General features: G+C 43.4%; 1 protein-coding gene across 1 annotated transcript in view; it reads left to right on the top strand.

Moving 5' to 3' along the window:
- Positions 1-884: 884 nt before the first annotated feature.
- The window catches only part of PRDM6 (PR/SET domain 6), a 103,824-nt gene continuing 87,207 nt past the window's right edge, over positions 885-17,501 (top strand). The window contains exon 1 of the mRNA XM_063128600.1: positions 885-1,443. Coding sequence (XP_062984670.1) covers positions 885-1,443 — 559 coding nt within the window. The remainder of the gene's footprint in view (positions 1,444-17,501) is intronic.

The raw sequence follows: 17,501 nt of genomic DNA, 5'->3' as shown, positions 1-17,501 counted from the left end.
TCAGCACACCGGGCGGCCGGTCCTCGATCCCCCAACTCAGCCGCCTTCCCCGCTCCGTCCCCCGCTTTCAGTTCCAGCGGTCGGAAGCAGATCTCTCGTTAGCTTCCGCCCCCCCTCGCCCCAAAGACTCTGACACTTCGAAGGGGGAGAAGCATTCTGCCCCTCTCCAAATCCGCGTAGTCCCAAAGAGATCCAGGTAACGAGAAGAACCGTCAGTCTGTCAGCGGGCTGGCCCAGGAAAGCCCTCCGGGGCTGGGGTGGCGGCAGGGTTGTGGCGGCGTGTGGAAGTTGCCTCGCAGCGCGCCAACTTCTCCCCGGGACGCTGTGGGGCAAGTGGCCTGGTCCGCTCGCTCGCTCGGGGCGCGTTTCCTTCCGGCTCTTTTCGGGGGTCGGCGTCGGGGAGCTTCCGACCCTCGCGGCGTGGAGGCCAAAGGGAGCGCCTCGCAAGACTGGAGCGGGCGGAAGACTGGTGCGGGGAGGCGAGAGGAATGGGACCGAAGGGGGAGAAAGTTTGGGGAGCTCTTTGGCGGGGGAGGGGGGGCAGATGCCCAACCCTTGGCGAGAGGAGCAATCGGTGTCCCCTCGCGGCTTCCTTCCCTCCGCGAAACTTGGTCTGTCGGTGAGGCAGGCGCTGCGCTGCACTGCGCTGGGGCTCGGAACAAGCGCCCCTCTTGCCGGGCGCCGAGAGAACCTTCCCCCGCGCGGTCCCAGGCACAGGCATCCCCGCATCGCCGGCTGCCCGAAGGCTCTTGCTGCCCCTCGGAGCCCGAGCGCCTTTCGCGAAGGAAGCCCCGACGGCCCCTCTCTTCTCACGGCTCTTTCTCCCGTCTCTCCCCCCGCCCCCGCCCCGCTTCTCTCCCTTTCTCCCCTCCAGGCGCGCAGAGATGCTGAAGCCCGGCGATCCCGGCGGATCGGCTTTCCTCAAGGTGGATCCCGCTTACCTCCAGCATTGGCAGCAGCTTTTCCCTCACGGCAGCCAGCTCAAAGGCGGCGCCGGGCTGCTGGGCCACCTCCAGGCGCCCGAAAGAGCCGTCGATGGCCCGGTTGACAGTCTCCGCCAGCTCCCGGCCTCGCTCTCCTCGGCGGCCTCCTCGTCGTCCTCCTCCTCCTCGTCGTCCTCCTCTTCCTCCTCTTCTTCGTCCACCCCGTCTTCCGCCCCGTCCTCGTGCGCCGCCGCCGCCGCCTCCTTAGCCAGCTTGACCTCGCTGCCGGTGGCTCAGATCCCGGTCTTTGGGCCGATCCAGAGCTCCGACTCTCCGACGGGAGCCCCGGTCCCGCTGCTGCAGACCAAGGACCTGGCAGGAGGAGGCGGCGTAGCAAAGTGCAACGAGAGGGTGGCAGCCAGGTTTCGCTGCACCGCCGAGGAGCTGGACTATTACCTGTACGGGCAGCAGCGCATGGAGATCATTCCCCTCAACCAGCACACCGGGGACCCCAACAATCGTATGTACCCCTCACCCCCCACCCACCTTCCATACGCGTGGTAGGGCGTAGCCACTTCAGGCTCCGTGTTCAAGTTTGGGGTGCATTTTTACTAAGGGGGTGGGGAGGAAGGGAGAATTTCTCTCTCTAGTGATGCATTGAGGCCCTACTGGACAGAGTTTATGGCGCAAGCCTAGGCAATGTTTACTCCGAAGTAAGTCCTACGGTGCTCAGTGTCTCAGGGAATTGTGGATAAGGTCCGAGCCTCGTAAACACTGCAAATCCTTAATAGAATAAACAAGATCGATGATCCAAAATCCCACAATCAGAAACTCTCTAAACTAAACTCTTCCAGATGCTTTTAGGCCTCGGTCTGCAAACACATTCGCTTTGCAATATGGCCCATCGATCGTAGCAGAACTTCCCCAAAGTTCCAAGAGCAGATACTTAGAAGTAAGGTTAACTGAAATCGACGGGGCTTATTACCAAGACAATACGATTAGGTCTGAAGCACCCCCAAAGGGTTCCTCTCTGGAAAACGTAGCCGCTATACAGCCTGACTGAATGGTGACAGGTTTCTTACCAAAGGCTTACTTTTCCAAAATTTCACTGTAAAAAGGCTTACACACACACACACACACACACACACCTAGATTCCAGATGGAAACCCAAAGTTTGAAGGATTTTTTCCCTACGTTGAGAACACGCTTTGGGAGCAAACAAAAACCAGTTTCACTTCCCCGCCTCAAAGCCAACTGTTTTGGTCCCTTTGGAAATATCATTTACCTTTTCTCGCTTATTCACATCAAGCCACTCACTGGGTTTGCCTTTCTAGCCTCAAAGCGAGGCACAGTCATTCCGTAGGAAGTTTGTTTTCAAAAGTATAAATGTCAGAAGCCTAATTGGGTGTCAAAACCAATATGCTATGGGGGGTTTCAGAACGTTCCTTACAAAGAGCGCCACACAGACTTTTCTTTCTTTTTAACGGCTTCATTTTTTTTTCAAAATAGACGGAGTCTCTGGTTTTGGTAGATCATTGTGTGTAATACTGGGGAATTGTTTTAAATCTTTTCAAATAACTTCAACACCAACATAATGGAAGTTTGACATTATCATCATCATCATCATCATCATGGCAGAAGCAACACTATTAACAACATTGTCATAGCTTTCACATACTTTCTTCTATTGAAGTTTCAGTATTTCTGTAGATTTTTGAAAAACTAGTCACTCCTCAACCCAGTTAAATATATTTGGATTTTAAAAAATAAAAATAAAGTTACAACCAATCGTCACAATATTTGCTTGAAAAGAAATGATATCAAATTGCTTTTGAGTAAATATAGTTTTAGATTTAAGAGGGTAATTTCATAAACATGTGGAATTGGCAGTAGTCCACAATTCATTTAAGTTTCAGCACTTAAATCTGAAATCTTATTTACTCTGTTGAAATCAGAGGGATGAAATCGGCTTAATCTAAATAATCCGTTTTAACTGGGTAGTAATTCAAATGTACATTTGAAAGTTTTGGTTAGGTTCCAGGACTTAGGGAAACTGCTCAGTTTTAACAGTCCCAGTTTTAAAAGTAGTGTGCATGGATTCCTTTAATAGCATAGTAGAATATGACTGCAGTTCTATACACATTTGCTAGAAATAAGTCATGTTGAATTTTCTTATAAGTAAATGTCTTTAGAATCAGGAGATGCAGCCCGATTCTAGGCATGTTTCTTCCAAAGTAAGCCTCATTAAGTTCAATGGGGCATGCCTCCAAGAAAGTGGTGATAGGATTGCACCTTTGCAGCGCACTCCTATCCTATGCATGCTTCCTCCAAGGCAAGTCCCATTGTGTTCAATGGGACTCACGCTCAAGTAAGTGTGTTTAGGATTGCAGGCTCTGAAACGGCAAAGACGGTTTGGTTTTGTCCCGGTTTTCCACCTTCTCTCAAAAGGTTCTTTTTTTCCTGATTCGGATCCCTCTCTGTGCGACCTGACATTTGCGTGCGTCATTTCCCTCCAGAGGCAAAGCAGTTCGTGTTTTCTGGAGCGGAGAGAGACAGAGCGAATCCGATCCCATAAATTACTGGCTCATAAATTAATGGGCTCTGAGACGCGCTTTTAATTGCCAACAATATGTGTCTGACGTCTCAGAGACAGAGCTGTGTAAATCTAGCAGATAAAGGGCTTACAAAGAACAGCAAAGGTAAAAATAGGGTTGACCTCAGAATGAGCGAACTTTCCAGGATCCAAAATGAGTTCGGTAAAGTCCGGCATTTCCTACACGAAGGTGGCTTGTGAAACGTACCACGTGACTACTACCAGCCAAAAAGCCCTGGGTAGGTGGGTGGGGAATTCATCCATAGGTAGGTAGGTAGATATTTGCTGCAAAAGAGGGAAGAGCACAACGGAACACACCCTGTTGGGCAGGTTTCAGCCTGCGGGTTGTAATGGGTTTAAGTGCTGGAGTCCTAAACCCGCTTCGCTAGGACCCAATGGGACTTACTTCTGAGTAGACCTGTTGCACCGTCACTCCCTGTTGGGCTGCAGCTTGCTCCTCCGTAACAACCCATTCAGACCTGGGATGTCAAGCCGTTTCATCCCCTCACCCTCTGCCCACATCGACCCCTTTCTCCCTGGAACCAGGTCCGGCTGATTCCGACAAAACCTGCTTCCGATCCTTGGCAGACCTATTCGGCTGAAATCCAAGCGCTAGGGCTGTGTGTCGAGGGTGGCGGGGCCGAGCCCTGTCGATTGTGGCTGAACCCCTGTTGTATGTCTCCCTCCCATCACCACCCACCGGTAACATTCATCCAGATATCTCTGGCTCTATGAGATTGAAAGTAGCACCTTTCAAAAGTTCACAAATAAGCACAGGATCCTTTTGCAGGCCCGAAGGGACAGCTAGAGGAGACATGATCGGCGCGGGGAAGTGGAGATCCTTGGCCAGAGAGGGGAAGGCACCCCAGCAGTCATCCCTGATTCAGGGTGGATTTTCAACGTTGCAAAGGAGGTAGCAAAGGGAATTTATTGCAAAGACTAGGAGGAATTAGGATGAAACTACGTGTGGTGTAGTGACGACATAGATGGTTAGGTTTGAGTTAGTTCGTCACTTGCTTGGTTTTGCTATTTTACTTGCCTCTTGTTTGAATGTGTCCATTGGTTAGAATGTGCATGCAACTTACCCGATTTAACAGCGTGCACAAGTGACGCGTTTCATTCCGAACTGAAGCGAGTTGTTAACATCATTGTTGAAAATGTCCTGGTCTCTTGAAGAAAAACACACCAAACATAGTTCTGTGCCAGAAAGAACAACCTGGGATGAAGGGTGTGAATACATTTCCTCATATAAGGACCTGTTGGGATTTATTATGGCTACATTTATATACCCTCCCTGCACCATTATTCTCATCCTGATTGTTCTAAAACATATATAATATGTATCAGTATCCCAGTTGATTAACGACTCCCTAGCAAAACTCACTGTTCGCCATTATAACCTAGCTAAGGCAAGTTACTGGATTTGTCGTTTTGCATGTACCAATTTCAGTGGGTCTGCACCGCTGTCCAAGTAAGGATCGCAGCCTCAGCTTCACACTCGAATCCAGGCATTTTGACTTAACTGAGATACAAATCTAGATGCAGGAAAAACTTGGTCAAGCCAGATACTCTACGGTCAGAATTTGTATCATAATTGTAAAGTTTTATTAAGTTTGTAACACAAACAGACATAAAGCTGGTTGTACTTAATCCCAGCAAAACCACATTCAGTAATCCTCTAACAACCTCCTCCTCCTCCTCCTCCTCCTCCTCCTTCTTCCTCCTCCTCCATTGCCCAATACTAACTGAAAATGTAATAATGCACACAACTTTGTTAGTTTTCTAGTTAATGTCTTTATTTTAAAGTATGTTAATAACACAAGTATAAACTAGGGATTAATTCAGAATGGGAATAGTTGTGAGTATTCTGATTTGCAGGGCAGTTATCTCTTCTACAAAGGTAAACAAAATGCACAGCCTTGCTGTATGATCTTTTTTAATTAGGACTTCCCAATCATTATTTTGAGGTGAATATTCAATAGTTACTGCCCAGGGGTCGAATCTTCAAAAGGGAATTGAAAATGTTTTTCTTTTCTTTTTTTAAACCCACAAAGTGATTTATACTATTGTTTCAATTAGAGAAGTTTCTGGCAAGGAAATAATCACAAACTGACTCCTTAGGACCGGAAGTCAAATGGGATTCTGCTGAAGCAAGTGATAGTTTTTCATTCTAGGCTAATATCATAACAAAGTAAGGACTTTTTCACACATGAGGCTAATAGGGGTCTTCAGTGCGAATGTCAAGCCTGTGTTGTTGAGAATGTGCATTCTATTTTAAAAACCGCAGTTAGCAACATCCACACATTTCACAAATCGCGCAGAAGAGACTTTTAGAGTCACGTGTGAAAGCGTCTTGGCCCTAAAAAGAGTATCTGTGGAAAGCACTGAGAGGTGATAGTCAAGACAAACACAAAGTTGGAAATGAATCTCAAATCCAGATTAATTACTCCTAAATCCAGTTAACGGCTCAGTTCTACACCCACAGTGGAAAACTGACGCTTTCCCCACTCAGAACTAGGGCGAAACAGGGGTTTTAATTCATTTTAATGGTGGCTATTTATGGAACTAGCAAGGGATACCTAGTCCAGATGAATTAATCAGAGCAGAAGGCTGTGAACTTGAGTGGTGAGACATGTTAATGTGTTTAGGATTTCAGCCTAGATCCTGTTTTATGTTCTTTCGGTCCAGCTTTCTGAACTAGAGGTGAAACCACTATTCTCCTTTCCCACCCCCAGGGGGTTGTTTAAAAACAAAGGGAAGGGAGATTTCTGACCATCACCGATCTAAATTGTGTAAAACCGAGAAAGCCCCCCTCGTTTTCTGTCGAATGGCTGGCCAGGGCGTTTTACTTGTAACACTCTGAGAAAGCGTGGGAGGAGCCATTGCTCGCCTTCTAGTTTTTAAATTTGTATTTTCCCAAATCGCTACTAACGCCCATGATTTAGCTATTTTCCACCATTACTTTCTCGAGCAGCGTCAGCAGCGGCGGCGCCCTTAAAGAGAGCAGCTCACGGCCCATATATTAGATTGAGGTTAGAAAAGGTGGTGACTGTTTATTTAAGGTGATAAAATGGTCCATCAGCAGTAATCTCCATCGATATGTGCCACAAGGAGATGAAGGATGAGGGGACAAGGCACAATTAATTGCCCTATAGTTTTGTAGGAGAGAGTGGAGGCAATGCGGCCCTCGCTTCGATCTCCTCTCCCAAAGCCCATTCATCATCTCCACATTGTATATGGGGCTCCCCCAGGGGCAAGGGTGGCAAGGTTTATCTACACACAATATTCTCCTAACCTTCTGATACCTGACACTGAAATTTAATTCATTCATACACGCGATCGAAGGAAGCGAAATACACACACACAGATATTCCACCCACACTCATTGCAACCTAAATCTTGTCCCTACCCTGAAGAATCTTCTCCTTTTCCCATTGACACCGCTCCCAAACACCAGAGAGAATCAAACTGTCTTTGATCATCTGGCTTTGTAAAGGAACTGATCAGATGGCTCCGATCACTGCTGGAAAACGGGGACAGAGGCAGACGTGTAATTGACACCAGCAACGACAAGCCTTTTCCGGCTGGATTACTTCGATCTAATCCTAAACCTGTTCAGATCCAGATCCTCCGGTTTAGGTGATATCTGGACTGTGCTGCGAGAAATCCAGATGTGCAGCCCGACCCTAATGTGTGTTTTTTAGGAAGTCCCACTGAGTTCAATGGGTCCGGCCTCTTAAATTAGTGTGTGTGTTGGGGGGAGGTTCACGAAAGGGCCATCAGAGATAGTAGATCCCGCAATCGAGAGTAGGTTCCTTCCTTCCTTGATTCATTAGAGTTTCACCACGGTTTACCTTTTGAGGCGCAAATCTTGTGAACCCGCGATTTATTCATTTACTGTGCTTTTAAACCACCCAATAAACTGGAAGTTTTCAGGGCGATCGTGCGTGCGTGTGCGTGTGCGTGCGCCCCATTGACCGAGTACTTGGGAAGCGGCCAATGAAGCGGGAAGGCGACTGGGCTCAGGAGGTAAGAAGAGATTTCCACAGTCAATAATATACCTCTGTATTTGTGCATTTGCCCTGCGCCCGGAGGGGCTGATATTGGCTCTCCTTAACCTCCTGCTGCTTAGACACGCGTGGCGCGGGATTTTGTCTTCGCAGCGCGCGCGCGCGAGCGCACTCAGGCGGCTGGCTGGGGAGGAGGCGAACCGCCCCGCCCTCCTCGGGGAAAGGCCGCTGAGCCGAGAGCCTGATTGGCTTGGAGCGTTCATGGGCGGGAAATGGAAGGACAGGAGCGTTCCAAGAGGCGCCACGTTCTCATTGAAAAGCTTGCCTTGCCTGGGGGGGTTTCTTGGCCTAACGCTCCATCCGAGGAGCGTTTTATTGCACGCTTGTTACTGGGCTCTCACAGAGTTTGTTCACGTCCTTCACATGACGTCGTCTGCCTCCTGCGCCCCATTATTTATTTATTTATTTATTTTATTTATTACATTTCTATACCGCCCAATAGCCAGAGCTCTCTCGGCAGTTCACAAAAATTAAAAACATTCAAAGTATAAAACAACGGTATAAAACCATAATATAAAATACAATATAAAAGTTCAACCAGATAAAAACAGCAGCAATGCAAAATTACAAATTTAAAACACCAAGTTAAAATTTATTTATAGACAGTTAAAATGAACTGTCTCTGCAGAGGCCACCAGTGAGGGAGGAAGCAGCAGCCAGGCATCTCTCCACCGTGCCTGGGTCCAGCTCCAGCTGAGAGCCCCCTCCCTCCTGCTGTCCCCTGTAACTGCTGAACTTTCCAACTAAGATTGTAGTGCCTGAATTTGCTTTCCTTTTCCCCCTCCTCCTCCTCCCTCCCAATCCCCTTTCCTTTTGTGTCATGTCTTTTAGATTGTAAGCCTGTGGGCAGGGACTGTCAAGAAATACTTTTGTAAGCCACCATGAGAGCCTTTTTTGGCTGAATGGCGGCATAAAAATACTTAAATAAATAAATAAAATGCTGGGAGAATAAAAAGGTCTTCACCTGGCGTCTAAAAGCATATAATGTAGGTGCCAAGCGAACCTCCTTAGGGAGCTCATTCCACAGCCGGGGTGCCACAGCAGAGAAGGCCCTCCTCCTGGTAGCCACCTGCCTCACTTCCTTTGGCAGGGGCTCGCGGAGAAGGACCCCTGAGGATGACCTTAGGGTCCGGGCAGGTACATACGGGAGGAGGCGTTCCTTCAGATAACCTGGCCCCGAGCCGTTTAGGGCTTTAAAAGTTAGTACCAGCACTTTGAATCGGGCCCGGACCTGGACTGGCAGCCAATGAAGCTGGAAAAGGACTGGCGTAATGTGGTCTCGTCGGCCAGTCCCTGTTAGTAAACGTGCTGCCCTGTTTTGTACCAGTTGAAGTTTCCGGACCGTTTTCAAAGGCAGCCCCATGTATAACGCATTGCAGTAATCCAAACGAGAGGTTATCAGAGCATGGATAACTGTAGCTAGGCTATCTCTGTCCAGATAAGGGTGCAGCTGGTATATCAGCCTAAGCTGATAAAAGGTGCTCTTTGCCACTGAATTCACCTGTGCCTCAAGTGACAGTTCTGGATCCAAGAGCACCCCCAAACTACGGACCTGATTCTTTAGGGGGAGTGCAACCCCGTCCAGGACAGGGCAAACATCACCTCGCCGGACAGATGAACCACCCGCTAGCAGTACCTCCGTCTTGTCTGGATTTGTATCCCGCCTTTTGCCCAATAGTGGGCCTCAAGGTGGTCTTACAAAGTTTAAAACATAGGAAAAGAAATGTAAAAAAAAAAAGTTTAAAATATCCAACAAAATTATAAGTCATTAACATGGAGGACCAAATTACTCTCCAAAGGCCTGCTGGAACAAACAAGTTTTAGCCTGCTTCTGAAAGCCCATCAAGGAGGGAGCCAGCCTAGCTTCCCCGGGGAAGGGAGTTCCAAAGCACTGGAGCAGCCACCGAGAAGGCTCTCTCCCATGTTCCCACTAAGTGCACCTGTGAAGATGGTGGGACTGAAAGAAGGGCTTCTCCAGAAGATCTTAAAGCATGGGCAGGCTCATAAGGGAGAATACGGTCTTTGAAATAACCTGGACCTGACCTGGACCCTTGCGCCCCTTCTGGCCTTCCTTGCCTAACAAAAAAACCCCTCTTTATGTCTGATGTTTCTTTAAACTCAGAATGGCTTTTCTCCCCTGCTGTGTGCAGGAAAAGCAGCACGGTTAGAACAGCGGACTCAATGGTCCTGGTGCTCATTGTTTACCTCCTCTTTTGAAAAGATGAAGTAAATGAGGAACAAAAACACGTGTTAAACCCCGGTGTGATGGAGCTTCTAACGTCCAAACCTGAACAGAGAGGCTTTATGCGCTGCCATTAGAATGGGGGTAGTCTTTTTCAGGTTCCTTTTTAACGGTATGCTGGTTTGAGCACCCTGAGGGCCTGTCTGCTTTAATTTTCTTTTTTTTAACAACTGTGAGGTTTACCTTTCTTTGGAGCAGTACCATCATCATCATCAATTAGAGTAGTCCTAGTAGTAGTAAAAGTATCGTCATTATTACTTTGGTCTCCTGAGGTGCTTCCAGGCGAGGCTTTTGTCACTGTGCCTTGTTCACAGAATTTTACGGGAGGCCTAAGTGCTTCTACACCAATGGCTCCTGGCACTAGTAATCAAAGGTACTGTGCAGTTATTCCAGTTTCCCCTACTTTTCTGATTTTCTGCAGGATTAAAAAAAGATAGAAGAAACGATAGGAAAACACAGAAAGGTTATGAGTGGAAGACGATGTCTAGACTCTCCCCCAACTCTGCCCGGAAAATTCTGTGGATGAGGCAGGGTGATGGTGCCATAAAAGCTTTGTCTGGAAGCATCTTAGATGGCACCATCTTCCACTCGTATCTCGTCCGTGCTTTCCTACTGCTGTTTCCAGATTTTTTCTTATAGGAGAAAAGGGCACAATAACTGCACAATGCCTTCTAATTTGTAATGCTAATGAGCCCTCCATCTGGAAGCACCTGTAGGTAGACATTTGAAGCATGCTAAATTACACAAAACATAAAATAAGAGCAAGTTGGATCCACATACAATATACAAGCATGTATTTTCATTGCAGTCCTGACCATAAGTAAATAAATTTAATGTAATAAATTTACACTAATAAATTATTAGGGCAACTCGGGGTGTAAGCTTTAGAGATCTCAAGACCTTTTCATCAGATAAGCAGGTGGGTAGGAAGGAGAAAAACAGGTGACTTGAAAGCTCTGGCACAAGCTCCCTTGCCTCCTGAGGCAGGAGCAAATACAACCATATTGTGCCCCTTACTGCTGCATCACACACCCCTTGTCCTGTCTCGTATCCCCTACCTTTGCTGTCCAGTCTCTTGCTGTGGCAAATGCCACGGTGGGAAAGAGACTGGGGGGATCCTCTTTGGAGCACCTGCTGGAGGTAGTGGGGCAGTGGCAGTGGGCCCTCCTGGGGAGTCAAGGGGTGTGCGCCACAATTCACCACTCATCCTGCTCCGCTGCCTGATGGAGCCCCCTCACCCAGCTTCATGGGAGGGCTAACCCTGAGTCATGATGTCTGCATAGTCAGTCTTAAGATGGATCTAAAGAATTCATTAACTCATGCACAGTAAATATCCATCCTATATCACAAACTACGTTTGAAAGTTCCTCAGTTTCAGAAATGAGTGATGATATGATACAGGGGACTACTGCTTGAGTAGCCAAACTCTAAAACATCCTAGAATGCATAGTGGCTCTCTGGGTCCTGGCTTTTGTATTCAACCAAATGTTCAAAACAAGCTATACATACCCCAAATATATGAATACTGTACGTGAGTGCAAGATCCATGTAATTGTCTTGTCTTTTTTAGTAAAATGCAAATACGTCTCTGGAGATCTAGAGATAATGTGGCCAGTACACAAAAGTAAACAATTTGTTAATAAAGCAAAAGGCTAGCTTCAGAGTACACTTCTGATACAGAACAAGTGTATGATGGGAAAATGCCTGCTTTAAGTACTGGACAGTTTGTGGGGAACTTATTATTAAACTGGTTTTTCTAAAGAGTTATGCATGCCACAGACGTTATGTGGATGCAACTTATTAAAGTTTGTGCAGCTCTCAGTATGATGCATCTCATGACACTATGTATTCTTCTTTTCCATAGCAATACTATTATGAGAATGGAGCAGTAGATTTCTGTTTTGTTTGACTTTCTGATCTCAAATTAGAGTGAATAAGTACTTCCTTATACACATGATTTGGCAGAATTATCGACCCCCCAAAAATGTACAAAACAGAAGGATAAGAGGCAGTGTAGGCCAAAGACTTTTAGTATCTTTTGATATCTTGGACTCAGGGCCTGAAGCAAATTTAAATTTTGTTACCAAGCCCTCATGTCTTATCATATTCTTCTGAGCAACATCATATCACATATTAAATAATCAAGAAGTAACTGAGAAACTATTTTCTTGTTTTCATATGCTTATGCCTGTCTCTTCTTTGCTTTCTCCCCATTATAACCCCCCTCCCACTGTAACTAAAATGCCCGTTGCAACTGATGGAAATCAGAAGACTTAAATCTGGGTCACACTAGGTTTTTTAAATTTATTTTTTAAAGAATTAGCAGACATGGAGGCGGGATCAGGATTGGAAGTGCAGTGCACAGGAAGGAGGAGTTATTCCTTCCTCTACACCATGATCTTGATGAAAGTTGTCCAACCTGAAGTTGTTTGCTTTGGCAACTAGGAAGCATCCACTGGAATTCTGGGGTTTGATATTGCCAATTTGATGAGCTGTTAAGCTGCAACTCTGCATCTCCGCGAGAAGTGCAGGCAGTGGCTCTCTAAAGGAACATAGCTGAGACTGTGCCCTGGGATTTTGGTACCTGAGATAGTTCCTATTTTGCCTCTATAATTTATCTTTCTTTCCTTGGACCGTTCCCCCCCCCTTAATTCTTTTTTTATTTATTTACCACAAAACAACCAAAACAAGGACAAAAAACAGATACATAAGGAAAAGGAAAAAGAAACGATATACACTATACGGTTTACAACACAACACAAACATCTACTAAAATAAACACATTTACATAAGGCTATAAATCATTTGAAGCGATCATCAAGCTGGACGGCAGACATCAATTATCTCCAGTTTACCAGAAACGAATTTCATCACAGTAAGCTAGTATATATATCATAGGCAAAATTACAAATTATATATAAAACCCACAAACAAATAAGTCATCCTTTTGCAGCTCTTGTATATAGTCAATAAAAGGTTTCCAGTCCATTACATATGAGTCTATTGTTCTTTCATTTATTAACGCTGTTAATTTCGCCACCTCCACCAATTCCAACACCTTAAGTAGCCATTCTTCCGTTGTTGGTACTTGCATTTTCTTCCAATATTGGACATATAGTAGTCTTGCCGCTGTCACCATATGTTGAACTAACAGTCCTTTTGCTTTTAGTTGATCATCCATGAGTCCAAGCAAAAACATTTCTGGTTTCATTTCTATATTTGTCTTTACTTTTTTTTTTCCATTAATGCATTTATTTTAACCCAGTATGCTTTTGCTCTTTTACAAGACCACCACATGTGATAAAACGTACCTTCTTGTTCTTCACATTTCCTACAGTCCCCCAGACAACCACTGTACATTTTCGCTAACTTTGAAGGAGACATATACCACCTATACATCACCTTGGACCGTTTCATTTTGATGGAGGGGACTATTACAGCTCTGAATGCAAACAATTTTACAGAACAATGTTGGCATTGTTCCTTTACTCTCTGGTGAAAAAGTATTGGTAGACAATGCACCCAACAAACACACAGCTCAGCTAGCAAAAACTAGAGCAGTGTCAAGAGTAGTCACATCTTCTCTATATTTCCATGCTGCTTTGTGTTACACAACAATTCAAACTTGAATAAATGTATGGAAGAATGCCCGGGCTTCTGATCCTAATGACACTGTTTGTCAAAATGGGCATTTCAAAAGGCTTTCTTGATGGTTGCTCCTCATTTCAGGAGCCCTCTTCCTCTAAACTCTACTAAATACTCTGAATCTAAATGTTTCTGAGAAGCTTTGTAATTTTTTAAAGTAGAAATGTTAGTGCTCATTGATTGTATTTTGTATGTGTGTGTGTGTTTTAGCTATACATTTTATTTATTTATTTATTTTATTACATTTTTATACCGCCCAATAGCCAAAGCTCTCTGGGTGGTTCACAAAAATTAAAACTATGAAAAGCATAAAAACAAAAAAATACCTTTGAGCTTCTCTCATGCTATTTGTGCTATGTACGAATGTTGTTAATGCTTATGTACTTTAGGCTACAATCCCATTCAGTATAGCGGGACTTAGTTTTGAATAAACATGCATAGGATTGCGCTGTTGATATCTTCATTTTTTATTAGGAAGTTCCTGTTAATTATCTTGTGATCAAGGTTTGTGTGAATTAAATGTTCAAATACACAAGTAAATATATAAATTTCAACTTGCATTTGAGGTCTGGGCACCCTGTATCTATGAAAGAGATGAATCACTCTCTAAATAGATTCACTTAAATGGAATAAATATGTTTAACCGCACACTTGAGACTAAAATTATATTTGCTTAAATTGATTTACTATGCAAAAAAATGGACTGGCTTCACTCTTGATTAAAAATATACATCCCTTCTACTTTCAATCTAGCATTAACAACATTCGTGCATAGCACAAATAGCATAAGAGAAGCTCAAAGGTATTTTTTTGATGTCATAATTGAAAATGGTCTGTGGTGGCTGTCACTGCAAACTTGTGTGTGATCTCAGATGCCAAACTCTTTCAGAATTGGTGAGTTGTAAGCATAGCAATATCACAGTTTCTTACGTTTTTTCATTGGGATGGTGCTGGTTTTGTACTATTGCAAATTGACTGGTAGATTAAGACTATTACATTGTTTTCCACTTTGAAATTTCCTCCAGAAGTATAGCTATAATTGTATATAAGTATAGTTGAAGTGTTAAATAACGAATAATGTTTGGAAAATTGGGATGGTGGAGAACTTAATATGTGGATTTCTAGATTTTAATTAGTGCTGGCCGCTCTGGATGGTTTCTTCAGTTTGGATGGCTTCTTATTGTGAGCTCTTGTTGATGAGGGGTCCAATCCATCTGAAGCTCTTTTTTTCTGGAAAAGTAGTCTGGGTGTTTTCCTAAGCAAAAAATATGCGTCTATAATTATGCACGTTTATTCAAAAGTAAAGTCCACTGAGTGCAATGAGACTCTTAGACTGGGTTCAGACAACACGATAAACAACAGTGGTTTAAAAAGTTTACAGTTGAATAATTATCCCACTGTGTTGTGTGGCAGGTGGTTTTAAACTAATGGTTGGTTATTTGGCTGAAATAACCAATGAAACCCATGCTATGCAGAGTTGGCTATTTGAACCACCGTTGGTTATTGTGTTGTGCGGAGGGCACCGTTGGTTATTTCATAAGCCACAAAGTCGCAATGCAAGAGCTGTCAAAGTGGGGCTGCTGCTCTAGTCCAGCAGGCAGGATAGATTTTAGGAAGCAGTGGCTGATGGGATACTAGCGGGAGGACTAGGGGGATGAGTGAGTCAACTCAGCCTGGATTAATAGTCAACTCAAAGCTGATACTAATCCACACCTTGGATGATTATTATCATGTTGTGTAGGGAGTACCACCTAGATAAACAACTGTTGAGTTGATTAATACGCCACTGTTGACTATTGTGTTGTCTGAACACACCCTTAGATAAATATACATAGGATTGCAGTCTTAGGCCTAAATGCTATGCACAATTTCTTGAAAAAATTGAGCTCAGTGGGATTTACTTCTGAGAAAATCAGGATCACAGTGTACATCAAGTAAATCAGGATCACAGGGCGCATCAAGAAAAACTGTTTAACTGCTATCATCTCTGTTGAGTCAGTGCAATGTTTACTGTATCCAGTTAATTAATTGATTAATTGGTTAAAAAAACACGACAGTTAATCGACTAAAATGCTCTAATTCACTGGAAACTCTAATATATTTTGGGTTTTTGTTTACAACTGATTCTTCTTAAGTGGATCATGTAAGAAACCCTTGTTAACAATTCCCCTAGGATTTCCTCTTTTATCATTCTCCAATTGACAGGATGTGGGGATTTAAGGAAGAATAATGTGAATTCCCTTTTTGGGCTACTCTCCATCTCTTCCAAATGATCTTAGACCAACATTAGGGTATATCAATTCACACTCCTGAATTCCTCTTGAATTAAATATATAGTAGTCCATGGCTTTATTAGTTGATATATGTTCTGATTAGTTGCATTAGACTTTTAGTATGTGTGATAACTCCTTCCTTATTCAAATGCATTTTCTGTCTTTTATTTCTTTATTTACAGCTGTTGCCAAAATAAAAACCTTCACTATTTTATTAACATATCTGATATGTTGTGACAGTTTTCCTCAGTTTTCTCTTGTTGATTAGGGCTCTGATCAAAAAGCCCACTGAAGTAAACAGAAGGACTCCCTCTAGTTTCAGAGTTAATCCTGTGGTCATGATGTAGGGAAGAAACAGTAGGGTCATGTGTCACTGACTATTTTGTTGCCCTTCCTGACAGCCCTTCTGAAAATCCCAGACTTGCTCTAGTATTTATATAAAAAATCACAGTAGTCCTTCCACATGCTCCATAAGGAACCTCAATGTAAATAATCTGTTTTCAAGATTCTTGTATTGTTTTACATATAGCTGCAAACTATGATAGTTTGAACATTCTCTTTCCCTTGATAAATGTGAGTCAAGAAATTATGCTCTATGTTATAGCTCTCTCCTTTTGAATTATCCTTCATACAACTTTCTCTGGTCTAAAATTTAATGAAGTTTTCTTTTTCCTCTGGAAATTATTGATTTTCCCTTTTTTGTTTTAGAGGGGAAGATTAACCTACATATTGAAAAAGCATGTATTTTGTAAAATTTGCATACCTTAGGAGACCAATATATGGATCAGGAAGCTGTTCTGTGTAGCTCCAACCAACAAAAGACCCACTGCACCATTCACACATTACCAAATGTGGTTTTTTTCCTGACAAGGTGATAAAAATCTACATTGGAAAAAGCAAGTTGTGAAGTCCCTTGTTACTTTAGGTAACTAAACTGATTTCAGTGGAACAAACTTCTGCATCAAGTATTTAGAATGGGGATGTAAAGCTGTATTGTTCCTAAACACACTGTTCAGAGGTAGACTTCATAAAACCAGCAGATTTTGTATCCATACTTTGAATTATATGGTATAAATACTACTGAAGCCAAAGTGTGCTGTTTCTTTTAAGATGAATGGGACTAAGCCGTTTTACTTTTAATTTTAAATCAGCTTGAATGAAATTTATGTATTGCCTCCTAAATACTCAGGAAGTCTTCAGTGCATCCAACCCTGATAATGGGTTGGATGCAGACTTAGTACTACTCACTGAAGACCTATTGGAATCAATAGGACTGAGGTTATTTACATCCCATTGATTTTATTACTCTATCTAGGTCTGGATCCAACCCAATGAATTTAGGATTGGAATTTAGATTTTTAAATCTTAACCAGTTTGTGTATTATACCCATAACATTTTTGACAGCATTATAAACACAGGGAACACGATAAAATTACTGAAACGTTTCTAAGAACTGCTCCAAAGCTTTTTGGAATATAGGAGAATTCAACAACTATGAAGTTGAGTTTATGTTACCTTATGAATATTGCTCATAGTTTAGTGTTCAGAATAAATTGACAAGACATTTATAATTATTTATAATAATTTAGTGTCTATATATGCTATGATATCTACAATTCCGGCTGCAAAATCGTCTTTTTCAATATTTATTATTTATTTATTTATTTATTTAATTACATTTATATACCGCCCCACAGCCGAAGCTCTCTGGGCGGTTTACAACATTTAAAAATAGTAAACATTAAAAGTATACA

The sequence above is a fragment of the Elgaria multicarinata genome, chromosome 6 (assembly GCF_023053635.1).
Source record: "Elgaria multicarinata webbii isolate HBS135686 ecotype San Diego chromosome 6, rElgMul1.1.pri, whole genome shotgun sequence".
NCBI lineage: Eukaryota > Metazoa > Chordata > Lepidosauria > Squamata > Anguidae > Elgaria > Elgaria multicarinata.
This window is presented reverse-complemented; position numbering and strand designations above follow the sequence as displayed.